The sequence below is a fragment of the Sesamum indicum genome, linkage group LG4 (assembly GCF_026168435.1).
Source record: "Sesamum indicum cultivar Baizhima isolate 11 linkage group LG4, ASM2616843v1, whole genome shotgun sequence".
NCBI lineage: Eukaryota > Viridiplantae > Streptophyta > Magnoliopsida > Lamiales > Pedaliaceae > Sesamum > Sesamum indicum.
Window position 1 is genome coordinate 8,579,397 of NC_142660.1, and position 15,118 is coordinate 8,594,514.

Below are 15,118 nucleotides of genomic sequence, written 5' to 3' on the forward strand. Positions count from 1 at the left end.
GTATATCTATTGACATTTATGATTTTGAGTTAGTTTGATTGCTAATGGGGTGAATAATATTTTCTCCCCTTATTTTATGGTCAATATATTTTTCATCCAATTGATTACGAGATTTTCATTAATGATTTTATAAGCGATCAAAAATTTCAATTAGTAATAAAATTTGATGAAATGACTCAAAGTGAGATTTTTTGTAGCTTATGGGACATTAATGAAAATTCTGTAACTAATGGGATTAAAAGTGTTTAAGCACATTACTAAAAGAGACCAAAGAGTCAACAGCCATGTGTCCTTTTCATTAAAATACTAACAAAATATGATGAAACTACTCAAAATGAGAATTTTTATAACTTTTGATATCATTAACGAGAATCTCATAACAATGGATGGAAAATTGTACTGAACTTAACGTACTGAAAGAAAAATACAAGTTTTCCTACTCTAACAGGAAAATAGGATATCCTGTTCATTATTCAATGCTAGGCGATTTCTTCTCCAATTCTAGTTTCCTTTAATCTTTCAATTTATCGAGTAAATAGTGTGACTGAAAATCTTCATCTGGCTATTTATTATATTAGTTTAAGAATTTGATGTTTGGATTATGAATGGCAGGAAATCGTCTCGAATAAATACTACTTTGGCAGTCAACGGTTTAACGCCACTGCTAATCTCTAGACTTGACCATCCAGATGCTATAGCACGCCTCAATTTGCTTAAACTAATAAAGGTAGATAACTCATTCACATGTCACCTCATTTGCCTTTTATATACTTCACAATTTTTCTTTTGCTAAAACTTTATTCACTTACCTGATGCAATGACCTACCATTCTTAGTCTTTTATTCTATGTTTGGGACAGTGGTGAAAAAATTACAATTTTAGTCCTGTTAGTATAAAGAATAACAATGTTTGTTCTATTAAAATCAATTTTAGTAATTCTTTTCTACAATTAAATCCAAAGAAATTGGAAATTTCTGAATAATTTTAGTCGAAAATTCTCAAATTATTGTCTAGTGCAGAATAGATGCACTACTCTAGCCAACAAATGAGTTCCCAATTAGAATGGTCCTTACGTTGCAATTTTTCCAAGTACATAACTAAATTGATCTCCAAGGACCAAATTGTCACTCTCTATTCCTACATGACTAAAATTGCAATCGAATATGAGTAGGGATAGTTAGTGTAGCTGAACTTAAATTCGTTTCTAGCATTCAACACTTATTGTTCTGAGACATCTCACAACCTACCTCGACATCCTTGCATGTTTATGTACTTATACTTCAGCTAAAATTGTACTTTTAATCGTGTAATTAAACCTATTATAGCGTTATAGTCCAATAATTTATTAGGGTTGTAAAAAGATTCTTCCCTTTTTTAATTTCATAATTTCAGAATAAATTTGACCGAAATTTTTAATGTTGATCGAAAAGGGACATGTGCTGGTTAAAAATTGGGGAAGCACATTTTTTTTTTTGGTTGAATTATGATGACGTGGCAGGTAGTGGTGAAGTAAAACCAAAAACATGGGCAACGTGGCATAAGTTGCCATGTCATGACAGCCAAACAACCAACAAAATATGTTTTTTTAATTTTTAATTGGCACATGTTAGGTTTCAGTCAAATTTGTCATGAAATTGTGAAATTAAGAAAGATAAAGGATAATTTTGCAACGCTAAGAAGTTGCAGGATTAAAATATAAAATCAGTATAATTATAGGACTAAAATTACAATAAAACCCTTATATTTATCAGGGTTACTGATGCAGCCTGAAATAAATATTCTTTGTGATAAACCAATCTAAAAGACACTAATTGCAACTAGTTAAAATCTTATTGTGCATGGATTAGTAAACCATGGGTTAGTAGATGACCATATATTCCGTTTTCGAGTGGTTTGCTTCATATGTAACTAAATTCCTTGTGAGGGGAAAGGGCCCTCTTCTACGAATAGTTCCACTTCAGATGGGTATGGTGTGATTCTTAGGAAAAAATTCAGAGACCTCTCCTGTGATAGTGGAAATATTTAAAAAATTCTTTGTAAAAATTAAATTATCAATTACCTCTCTTGTGATACAAAATAATGTTCAAAAAACCCCATCCGCACAAAAATTAGACCACATGTTTTGATTGCGAGTGGGCTATGAAAGTACACCTATGGTCCCAAAGTTTTTCAGAATTTTAGCAATATTTGGTCTCTTAGGGTATCTTACTTATCTTTAATAATCAACCCCTAATGCTAAAAAATTGGTCCAACATGCTTCCGAAATAAATTAAGTCCTCATAAATTCATACATTTTCGACCGTCTTGTTTTTTGGTATTCCAAGTCTTCGGTTTTATGGACTTCCTCCAACCACACTACCACAGCAAATGGTTCGCAGGTACTTGGCTCATTCAGCAACAAAATAGCACATCCCTATTTCGTTTCCTACCTTAGGGCGTAGAACACTTCGTTACAAGGACTTAATAGAATTTTGGATAACAAATTGAACAGAAGCCTTAGTTTTGTTGACAAAATATAGAAAATATTATATAGATATTATTCCTCCGTTGGAGAAGATAACTGTTTAGCCTCTCAGGTTATGAGGACTTGACTTGTTGGGAAACCCCTATAAACTGAATGATTAAAACACTACAAATTATTGAAAAGACTCAAAAATTCTAATGCTTTGAAGAGTAGGAGAAGTTTTTCTGATGATCCCCCTCTGCTTCATTGCATCTTTATTAATAGGCGTTCGCGGACTTCAAATTCGGACTCCAAACTTTTTTTTTATGACTTCATTGCATTCGTCATCATTTTGTCTCTTTCGAATAACGTCACTGTGTTCGTCATTGCTTCGTCCTCTCCAGCTGTTGGTCATAATGGCTTGTCGGTCACGTGATTTTCAGCTGGCTTTCCGCTTTGTTGACTGTTGGCCTTTGTCGTTTTCTGCTGACAGTCTTATCCTTGCTTTTTACATTTTTTATTTTTTACTTCTTTTTGTAAAAAAATTTCTTTTTTCCTTGTCTTAGTCTGATTCGAGTTTATTTTGTGTAACCCAAACTTTTGTCCGGAATAGGGACTTCTCTTGTTTTTCACAGCAAGGGCATAAATGGTTATGAACATGAAACATGTTGCACGTCTTCATCCTTGTTGCTTCGATCACCGACAACTTATTTTTTCAGATTAACATCCTCTTCTTTTCAAATAAGTTTTCTGCCAACTCAGTGCTTTTTCTTGTCATGGAATTTAACAGGAACGATCCATTCACTTTTTTCGAGAAAATCTTGACGGATACTTGACTCTGTCCATCTTCGTGAGACAGACCCATAATCTCCATGTTCTTCTGGTAGAAATACTGTTTTCATTAATAGTTGGTACTAGGGGAGCTTCTCTTGAGGCAGCTTTGATTTTATTGAAAGCTACCATGTCTGGTCTCTGCAACTTCATGAAATGAAGTGCTGGATGGGACCCCTTTCCTGCCGTTTCTGAAGCAACTGATATGAATTTTATTTTCGAAACATCGCCTCTTTTTAGGTGGGGGTTGTTTTGCCATGAATCAAAGACCACCCCACTGATCCATTCTGGAAGTTTTGAAATTTTCTGAAAACTTGTTCACATAGTATGAACTGAAGCAAGCTCCAAAATCATACCATTCTCAAAAATCTTTTGGTTTCGACCCTTCTAACATCCAGACCTTATTATATTTTTTGGATGTAAACGATAATGGTCTTGCTTGGGTTCACCCCTTTGCGAGAAATTAACTTCCCCACATTCACTAATATTCCTAGCAAGCAGAAGAAGATACTAATCGTTACTATTAACCTTAGAAGTGTTGGCCTAAGGCTAACCTCTCCCTCTTTAACCCTAGAGGTGCTTGGTTGACTTGATCCTACAGCAGTTTGCACTTCTTGTGATTTAACTGTTGCCGTTTCACCAGGTATGGTGATGGCCTTGTGCAATCAGTACTCGAATTCGACACTACAGGTCTAAAGCCCTGTACTCTAAAGGCATGTTTAGGGTCGTCAACTCGTGAGTCATCCTTGAATGTGAAGCCTTCCCAATTGGTTCTCGTAATTCGTTTCATAGCAATGTGGATGCTAATTAGGAACTTCTTATTGCGACCTGGACTGTATTTAGATCAGCTCTTTGGATTTGTCAGACAACTTGGGCATTAACCGCTAGCTGTCCGAACTTTCTGTCAAGCTCCTCGAGATTTTTCCGGAGGTGCCTGAGTCTCAACATGATGGAGTTTGCTTCAGATGCCTCCATCTCTCGTCAGGAAATCTGCAAGAATATTTTAATGAGATTTTATAACAACAATATTATAACAATAATATTGGCATTCAGCTTGCCTCTGATAATACGAGCTTTCTCTATTTTCGATTCTAATTTATTTTTTAAGAAAACCGTGACATTAGTATTATCAACTTTTAAAGTAAATTTTTTAGCAAGTAAAAATAAAGGCCATTTGTTAAAAGCCTTCAAAACCGTAAAGAATTCTTTCTCGTTAATATGTCAAACTTTGGCTTGTTGTTCTAAGAACAACGCTCCTGTGTATCCATAAGGTTCTTCCCCTATAGTTGTCTTCTTCATGAACACTACTGTCCATCTGTAGTCATTGGCGTCTGAGTAGACTACCAATTCATCCCCGTCTTGTGGTATAGCAAGCTTTGACAAGTTACTGAAATCTGTTTCAGCTCACGAACCCTTTTTGTGTGGATTTCTTTCCATTTTCAGTTTGAACTTTTTGTTTCTTTCAAAAATGGTCGGAAATCCTTCCTGTATCTTGCAAGATCCTTAATGAAGATACCTGCAAAATTAACAACTCCCAAAAAGCTCTGCAAATGCTTCTTGTCCTTGAGTACGTCTGGAAAATTACGAATTTTCTCCAGAATATGGTCTTGTAACTCAATCCCTGTTTCGTCAATAAGAATTCCTAAAAATTCAATTTTATTTATAGCAATAGTAGCTTTCTTCTCAGAAAGCACTAAACCTTCTTTATGGCATGCATCAGAAAATATTTCAAGATGTTTAGTGTGTACTTTCATATTTTTAGATGCAATCAATATGTCGTCAATATAGACAAACATGAATTCAAAATAATCTTTAAAAAGATTATCCATCTTTCTTTGGAATATATGGGGTTCATTAGCTAAACCTATTGGAAGCACATTCCAGATATATTGTCCCTATAGTGTGGAGAATGAAGTAAATTTGTTTTATTCACTCTCCATCTTAATCTGATAAAATCCAGATTTGCAATCAAATTTAGGAAACACTTTTTCCCTTTTAATGCAATCAATTAAGTGTTATTTACTAGGAATGTAATAACCATCAAACTCTAGTATTTTATTAATGCCTTGATAGTTAATTACCAACTGAGTTTACCTCTCTTCATCTCACCATGGTTTCTTACTAGAAATCCAAGGTTGTTGTAGGTAGAGATTCCAGGCTCGATGAGTCGAAGACTGATATCTCTTCAATAATCATCTGCAAATCTTTCTTGTCTTCCATATTCATCTGGATATTTTTGTATCGAACGTACTCGTACTGCATTCTTCCTTGAGCTTTAGAGTAGCTTCGATCTTGTTCCTATCCCACCATGCTAGAGGGTTTTCACTCTGGATGAGCCTCTTGACATTCTCAAGAGAAAGCCTGCTTTCCTCGCTGGTATCTAGCGATTTCATTTCCAGTAGTGCTTCTTTAATGTTCATAATTTCCTCCTCGGATTCCTTATAGCAACTATCGTTGTTTATGAGTCCCTGTTGCCTGAAAGAAAAAAGGACCTTATTAAATTTTCTCTTATCCTGCATTCTTGGATGAGTTAATCTGGAATCAAAATCACCATGTTTGTTGCGAAAATTTATTGGCATTATCCTGTTAAATGCCTTTTCTCTTTGCAACACCTGTATCTCACTACCACAGTTAGTAGTAAAAATTAACAGATTCCTTTGATTATCTTGCATATATCTTGCAAAAGTTTGAATGAAATTGTTACCTAGCAAGATTTCGGCACCTGTATAATGAAAGTAAATAGGAGGTGTTTTTACTCTAAACCAGGGCGATCTGAATGCTCCTCCAATCATGATCTTGACTTCTCATATTCCCTTATTGAGTATCAGGAATTTTTTGTGAAAAATCCATTCCTACGATAACGGGTAAGGGTTCCCTTGCTTCTTTAGGAAAAACTTCAGGCTTTGCCGTGCAAATTCCTTATCCTAAATCAATATAAGTTGCAAAATATTCTGTCTTATATTGATCATACAACATACCAACAGATATGTATATAAAAAAGGGACTTGTCATTCAATCTTTATGGTAACACCATCAAGACTGAATTCCATTCCGTTACCTTTCCTTTCCAATGATTTATGATCTTCGAGCAAACTTAACCCCAAAGTCATACACCCATTTTCTCATCCTGCAACACCTGCAACTAGAATTTCATGGCCTGCTATTTCTAATATGCCTTCATATTTTCCAGCAACAGGTTGCTGCAAATGATATAAGTTATCACAAGGGAAAAAATTTTCTTTCTTGGTGATGTCAAATATTACTTGTATTTCCTTCCATCCTTCAGGGCATCTAAGTTTTATGTTATCTACCATAATCTCTTGAGGAGTTAAAGCTTTTAGTAACTCTTTCTCCTTTCCTTTGTAGCTTGTAATCCTATCTTCCGAAAAGGACATTCGACCACTAAACTCAGTTCTAGAGCTAAGTGTTCTATCTAAAACTGGGTGATCTTTAATGATGATATCAAAATCACCTATTTTAGGTATCTTGAAGGATCTGATATCATTACCTTGGCAAATTCCTTGAAAATTTTGGGAATCTCAATATACTTTTTCCTAAGAAACAAATCTGAATGATGTGTAACGGAAAGGGCATATGCAATTCTATAAGTTACAGAATACGGTCTATTTCCTTCTTTCATTAGGTCTTTTCTGTTAAAATCTTGATGAAGGGTTAAGACTCTACTGAAATCTTGGTCTGCTAGTTTGTATGCAATCCTAGATGAATGTCAAGCATTAGTTTTCCTGCATACAAATTACCTATCATTGTTCCAAGATAACCATATTTTAGGTTATTGATTCTTCTATCCAATATAGATAAATGTATTTATGAATCAATTCCTTCTTTAAAGTTGCTTTTATTACTACTTCAATAGTTCCTATGTGGATGTATTTCATAGTAGCAACTAGTTCTTTAGGAATCTATCTTTAGAAATTAATTGCATCTCCATCACATTACCAATAAGTTCCATAGGTATAGCAAAATCACCTGAACTTACTTTTTAGATTATGTGATTCTTCCTTTGGTTCAGTCCTATCTGGTTCAGGACTTTTCCAATCCTTCCAATCCTAAATCCATCGTATGGGTTGAGGTTGGAATCTTGTCGCATAATTCTTTCCATGGTTTTGCTTGACACCGTCATTTTGGAAAAAAATCCTGATAGGCTTTCGGAAGTTTGAAGCCTATCTCCCTCATTGTAATTATTGTGACTCTGTTGAAGATCTATCCGAATCAGTCTCTATTTCCCCTCATAGACGCTTTCGTATGAAGGAAGATCTTCGAATTGGTAAATGGGTACCAAATCGCCATAGTAAACTGCATCTAGGATATCATCCGTGGCATCAAATTTTCTCAATTCACCACGTTTCTGTGGGCAATCGGGAGATATATGTCCTTTCGCTCTGCAAGTCCATCAATTGCAGTCTTTGAAACTTTAATTGGCTCGAGTATGAGCCCGTCTGAAAGTTGTTCTTATAGGAGTTCTTTCAATGGGTCTTGCATCTGTTCATCTAGATCCTTGAGATGAAACCCTTGTTGGTCCTGTTTTCTGTCCAGATTTATATGTTCTGGCTTTGGATTTGGACCACCATGATCTCTATCGGGAAAAGGTTCTTCTGGAACTCCTGGGGTAAGAGTCACTATTTTGCTTCCTCCTTTTCCTCGGCTCGCTTGATTCTCCTATAATGGTTGGAAAATCATTGTTATCGCAACAAAGAGGAGTTCGTTTGATTTTACCTCTCAGTCTTTTCATGTTTTTTTAGATGGATGCTTGATAACACCAATCCTTCAGTTTGTCTTTAAGGAAAGACATTCTTCACGCCACTGAATCCAACTGTCCTTCAGGTACTTTGTATAATTGGGTCAACATTTTCCACCATGGACTGCATATATTTGCGAAGAACATTGGAGTTGCTACTTCCGTTGCTACTCCACTATAGAAGAAGTACTTACAAAATCAATAGATGTATTCATTTACTGTGCAAATACTCCTTAGTTCAAGGCTTAAGAGAGCCTGTGCATATTCTCTAGTCGTTTCTACTTTACTTCCTTCGAAGTATCCATCTCCGATGAAGTGTATCTTGATAAGCCTTCCTAGCTGGTCTGCTATCGCGCCTTTCGAATCTCCGACAAGGATGCTGACTTTGGTATCTTGGATATTATCCCATCCGATCTTCACAGATCCCTCTAAGCTTAACTCCACAAGCTTTATGAAGTTTTTCTTGTCGAGCTCTAGGGTAGCTGCTGCTATCTTGATGGCTGCAACCCATTCGTCTATCAATTTCTCGGTATTTCGGAAATCGGTAATATCCAGGTTCAGTATAGCGCCATATGGATGTAAGGGCTGGAGCATGGTCCTTGCCCAAGGTGTATATTCAAGCACTCTTTTTGGATTTCTTCCTGGATTCTCCTTTAGCCTGGTTCCCACGAACGTTGGAGTGGCATTAGTGTGGAAATCCGAACTTTCTCTCATCAGTTGATCCTGTGGAGGATCATTAGAGCATGTACTTCCCTCTGGTGGTGGTAGTGCTGGAGTGATCTTATTTGTTTGGATATTGACTAAATCCACGATCCCGAGTTGGGAAAAGGATTCCGCCAATTCTTGTAGATCTGATAGATCTGCTGTCGTTACCTCCATTATTTTATGGATCTGATAAATGTGATAATCACATCTTCTCTGGTATTTGGCTTTGGAATCTCCGTAGCCTTTCCCTTCTGGTGTAGAAGAGGTACTGTTCCAAGGGCGTTCCTGATTCGCTCCTATCTGGATCTTGATGTCTCAGGGCTCTCCCTTTGGTTCCTTTTCAGATCTGTAATTTTTGCCCTCAGATTTGTAAGGCCCTTGTGTAGATCGGGAAGGATCTTAATGACCTTGTCCACCTTTTAGCTCAAAGATTATATTTTCATAGGTATATGGATTAACCTATCTCCATAGTCTTGAACCTTCTTTTGGATCTCCCTTAGATCTTGAGAGATCTTTTATGTATCCGACTCGAGTTTCTTCTAATCAGTCATAGTTTTTAGAACTGAAATTACGTAGGAATTTACCCATTCCGCTTCTCCTGGTTGGGATTCTACCATGGACTTCAGTTGAGTGTAGACTCCTCACTGCATTCCCTAGTAGCACTTGTCGAACTTCAAAATTTCTCAGCCATTCTTTTTCCTCTTCCGGCGTAAGAAGTCTTGGATCAATCCTCTTGCGACCGTTGTAACACTTGTCCAGAATTTCCATGAGAAATTCTCTCCTTTGTATTTCCAGAATCTGGAAATATTTCCTATTTTCAGAGTAACTCGAGCTTTCATTTGGTTTCATTTTTCTCTCAAAAAGTCTCCTCCATTAGTGGATAAATAATATCAAATGTATAATTATATATTTTTTCAATAGACCTAGACTCTGATACCATTCTAGGCGAGCATGGGTGAAAAATATGCATTAGAATGCAAAATAATTGAACCTGGACTAAACTGTTCATTTTAAAGCTAAGAAGGGGGTAAAATTGTCCAAAAATCGGCCAGATTTGTACGGAGGACTAAAATTGCGACCTTTTTGAAACTTACGGGACTAAAATTGCCAGTCCTAAAGTTACGGGATCAAGAACGCCACCCCCCCTTACACGCTTTTTTAAAATTACATGACAAAGTTGTCCAAATAGATTCATATACGACTAAAGTTGCCACCTCTTCTACTTATGCCACTAAAATTGCAATTTTTCCCAAACATAGATGGTGGCTTCTCAGGTAAGCTTTTTATGGTTTCTTGATGATTGGTTCACTTTTCAGGCTGTATATGAGCATCATCCACGTCCAAAGCAATTGATTGTGGAGAATGATCTCCCTCATAAGCTCCAAAATTTGATTGAGGAGAGAAGAGATGGGCAAAGTTCTGGAGGCCAAGTTCTGGTTAAGCAAATGGCGACTTCACTTCTGAAAGCGCTTCATATCAACACCGTTTTGTAAATTCAATGTTTTGTTCTTATCTCATATATTCATGTGTAACTATTTGTGGATTTAGAGTGTTGACCTTGTTTCCAACTTGTGTATTGCTTCTTCTTAATTAAAATATTCTTTTTTCTTTTCAGAGTTCAATTTTAAGTGTATTATTCTTTTATTCATATAGTTAAGTTCTAGTAATTAAGTGGTAATTCTTACTATTCATTCTAAAAAATCCCTCATCTCCAATCTTTCTCTTTTGAGGTTTTTCTTGTCCATTTTATATGTGATTTTAGTTTTGTAGTGATCCATTTTTCGCATTATTGCCCTTTATGTTATTAGGGTTCGAAAATAGTTTAGTACCTTTTTTAATTTCTCGATTTAAGCTCATATTTAGACGAAAAATTTTAAATTGATTGGAAAGTGGCACATACAAGTTAAAATTTGGGGCTTCTCACCTTATCGGTTGTTTTTGGTTGATGTGGCATTTGGAGGCTTATAAGAAAAAAAAAAAAAAGGAACACCACGTCAGACCTGTTGACTTGGATCCAGAAGAAAAAAATATTTGGCAAAATTCATCCTTAAATCAAGAAATTAAAAAAAGTTATAGAATTTTTTATAGCACTAACAAATAAAGACTAAAACACCAAAGGGGTTTAATTACGCGACTAAAAATTTATCCACTTTTTCCTTTTTTTTTATTGTTGATAAGGCAAAATGAGGACTAGAACACCAAAAGAGTTTAATTACGAGACTAAAAACTTATCTAAGCTATCCTTTTTTTATGATTAATGAGGCTAGGCTCAGATGAACTCCCCGTGCCTACCTCGATTCAAGTAACTTAATAGCCATGGGATGTATTTTTCATCAATCCTCGTTCTAATAATACCCACATCATCAGTATAGTCCTGTGTAGATATGAGTAAGTTATGTACTGCCTTCATTGAATCAAGCATGATGTTAGTGAAAGAAAGCAGTTCAACCCCAGAATGGGGCTGAAGTGTGAAAGACGGTAATTCAAAACTATAAAGGAATAAAAATCGGATCAAAGGTGTACCCTTTGATCATTTTCAGGAGTTTAGTGCAAATAAAATGCAGATACATAAAATAAATTAGCATTTATAAAGTGGCAAACAAAAAATAACACGAACAGCAAAAGTAACCACAAAAATATACCTTTTTCTCGTTTTATGATCGGCTACTAGTATTAACCCCAAATCCTTCTCTTGATACGTTCACTTGGAGGGTTCAAGTGTAGAACCCCTCAAAAGCTAGTCTACTTCATGCGTACTCCTCTTGCTAGAAAGGACTAGATTCGATGGAGAAACCAAATCGTTTTACACTATCGATCAATGTAAATGATTTCTTCTTCTTCTTAACTTGAATATGCTTCAAGGAGAACTCAAAACCATGGACAAAAGGAGGGAATTTTGTGGCTTATGGTATTGCACAAAGGAGAGAGTTAAAAACAAGATATGGAGATAGTTTTTGTGAGATAGTATTACAGTATGTTCGAAAGACCTAGTCTTTTAAAGGTCTACACACATAATCTCCACAAAACATGCACTACTTGTGCATAATCAGCCTATTTGTCCAAGAGGGACTATTGGAATAAGTGACCAAAAATCCAATTGGATTGGTTTTTTTCTATTTGAACAATTTTTGTCAAAAAAATTGATGTATATTGTAAGAGTATCAAACTGGTATTGTATTTTATTGTGCTTACCACCTATGTTTAATGATGTTTCAATGTCACAACAAAATTCTACAAAGTAAAAGGTTTAACTTGTGGAATTGAGCCGCACATAGGTTTGGCAGTTATGAAAAATAACTTCTAAGGATCGGTCTGAAATATTCTAAGTGACTTGTTGGAATCGTCATATGGAAGCTTGAAGGACTTGGTAGGTATGAATGTATTCTCGATTCTGATAGTGCGGGTTTAGTTCTCAAACTTGAAAAATCATGCCAGTCGTGTGCATATGAAGACTGGATCTTGGATATTAATCCAATTAATTAATTCTTAAGCCATCCATCAAAGGGACTATTAAATAAATAATCCAATCATTTATATATTTTTCTTGAATTAATTTAATCTAATTAAATTAATTCGTTTCTTCTCGAATTAATTCCACCAATTCCACAGTAATTTTTGTGTGACTCTTTAAGTTCACCCTCAGCTAGACTTGGATATTGTGTCCAACACAATAATTAATTAAATTTAATATTAATTAATTATTTCTAATTAACCATTAATAAAAAATACCTGTCACCATGGGTGGTCTTCTAGCAACGGTCCATGGCACTAGAAACTAGGTGAATGTTGGCGTGAACATTTAGGCTCTCAAGATATAGCCATCATATGCATGCGAATGCCATGATTTCTCAATTCCAAGGACTAATCCTGTACTATCGGAGTTGGGAATTCAAATCATACCAACCAAGCCTCCAGCTTCTATATGACGATTCCCGCGAGTTAGTTCAATTAGCTAACAACCTTGTCAACTAATCCACTAAAATTGCATGGAGATCGCATGTCTGTTATCGATGAAATACGACACTCATCCAATGAATGCAATACTTAGTGCAAGTCTCTATAGGACTCTTTCCCAGTCTCGAGGTCCTCGACTTGTAATGTTTCAGACCAACCCTCAGAAGTTGGTTCATAGCTGCCATCCAATGCGCAGCCCAACTACGTGGGTTATTCAATTGGTCTGTGGACATTGGTTGTGACGTTAAACACCTTTCAACGTAAATAGGAAGTACAACAAACACATGGTGCCACAGATGAATGCTTACTACATTCATAAAGATTGCTAAATGGTTCCAAAAATCGCTAATCAAATTGGCTTTCTGGTCACCGTTTATAACATTAGCAACTAAATCCTGAAAAATGTCAATGGTGCCGATGGAAATATCAACATATTCTTCTTCAAAGACTATGTTTTTAACCTTATCTCCCCTGCAAACGCAACATCCTCAAAGAACTGAGCATTTTCTAACTCGAAAATCAACTTAGTTTTGAGACTGTAAAACTTGTACCCTCGAATATAGGGATTCATTAAAAGAGTCAATTGTATCTAGGGAATAAAGATTACCTTAAGTAGATAAAGAATCGGAACCAACCAATTCTAAATTAAGAAATAAGCTAAAGTTTTCACCTCCAAATGAATAAGAAAATTTGTCCAAATTAGAAATAGAAATCACATTTCGTCTGAAAAAGAAAGCACGACAAATATGTCATCAACATTGAAAAAAAAATTGATTTTCAACAATAATCAAATTTCCTATTGCCTCTACTTGAATCGCATTGCCATCACCCACATAAACGTATCTTTCAACATCATTTGGCTTTTGGCAACTCCAACAACCCTTTTTTAGTACGCCATCCGTGATAGTTGGTATAATGCTTCTTGAAATGCCCTTTAGCTTATAGAAGTAATAGACACCCTTCGGATCATTCAATTCCTTTTGTTGTTTCTTTTGTGGGGCTATATCTGCAACTCCATTTTTCTTCTTTCTTTTCTTGCCTTATCCTTGCTTTTTGAAGTTGAGGCGAGGTAAGCACTTTCTGTATTGTCTTGCTTTAATCTTTCCTCTTCCTGAACACGATGTGATATGAGCTCAGAGATTAAGTCTCTTTCTGACAGTTGTAGCTCACTTTGAACTGACTAAATTGTGTTGAAAGACATATCAGAACCAAATGCACTTACCAGTCCTCAGAGAGGTCAAGTTTAAGTGCTCTTAATTTTTAAGCAAGATTAGACATTTCCATAATGTACTCCTTGATATTGTTTTTGCTAGTGTACCTTTATGAAATTAAGTTTATTAAGAGTGTACCAGTTTCAGCTTTCTCATTCTTGACAAACCTCTTTCCAATATCAGCAAGGAAATCTTTAGCTTTGGTCAATGTCTCAAACATTGTGTCTCTAAATGCTTCTGGAATGGTTTTCTTCATAATCATTATACACATACAATTAGGTTTCTCCCACCTTTCTTTCTCACTCTTTTCTTCATAGGTACTCTTATCTGTAAGTGCAGGAGGGGAATCTTCCCTTAGTACAAGGTCAAGATCCATCACCGACGAGGACTATCTCGAGGTTCTCTTTCCATGATTTGAAGTTTGAGCCATTTAGCATAGGGATGGAATTGATGCTGGAGTAATATTAAGAGCCTCCATAATAAAACAATAAAACATAATAGTTTGAGCCATGATTTGAAGTCGAATCAAGAGCAAGGTACAATAAAACATGCTCACATAAGTCTTTAAAACAAAATATAAAATCACAATAAAAAATTCAAAATAATGGTACAATAATCCTCAAAATATTGAGCCTCCATTAATATTCTATCTTTGGACAAAATATTAACTTGTAAGTGATATCTTACTGCAGTGATTAAACACTAATGATAATAACATGTTAAACAACAAATCTTCCTTTGGACCAATTTGTTATTCACATGCAAAATCGAATAATCATCACGTGTCTACCACCATACATGTATATAAATTTCGTTAAATGTGTACTTTCCTTTGGGCCGATCAACATTAAAAAAATTTACATACACAATTCCTTTTGTATTTTAAAGTAAATTAACTTCAATAAGAGAGGTCACTCTGGTGATATATTGTTTCAATTAATTCACATTAAAACATGTACATAATTGTTCAAAAATTTGAATTTAAAAATTGCACCGAAAAAATACTTCAAAAAATTTGATATGGTCAACTGTTGACCATTGACCGATCAATGATTAACAGTCAATTGTTGACAGCTGGACCCATCTGGATCCGGGTCTAACCCGGTCGTTTTTTAAGCTTGCAGAGGCAGAAATTTGGTGACATGTTGTTTCAATTAATTCGCATTAATACATATGCATAACCGTTGCAAAATTTGAATTTAATAAATGTACTGAAAA

At 35.4% G+C, this 15,118-nt stretch overlaps 1 protein-coding gene and 1 pseudogene across 4 annotated transcripts in view; one reads left to right on the forward strand and one right to left on the reverse strand.

Moving 5' to 3' along the window:
- LOC105159807 (MAP3K epsilon protein kinase 1) overlaps nt 1-10,311 on the forward strand; it is a 42,396-nt gene extending 32,085 nt beyond the window's left edge. For 2 of the 4 annotated variants that reach the window (XM_088879571.1, XM_088879570.1), the window contains 2 exons: nt 613-727; nt 10,052-10,311. In XM_088879571.1, the coding sequence (XP_088735697.1) occupies nt 613-727; nt 10,052-10,228 (292 nt within the window). In that variant the 3' untranslated portion in view covers nt 10,229-10,311. The remainder of the gene's footprint in view (nt 1-612; nt 728-10,051) is intronic. The other 2 variants (XM_088879575.1, XM_088879573.1) reach the window with 1 other exon arrangement.
- Nucleotides 10,312-13,541: 3,230 nt separating this feature from the next.
- LOC148788398 (uncharacterized) lies at nt 13,542-14,337 on the reverse strand (annotated as a pseudogene).
- Between the last annotated feature and the right edge of the window lie 781 nt (nt 14,338-15,118).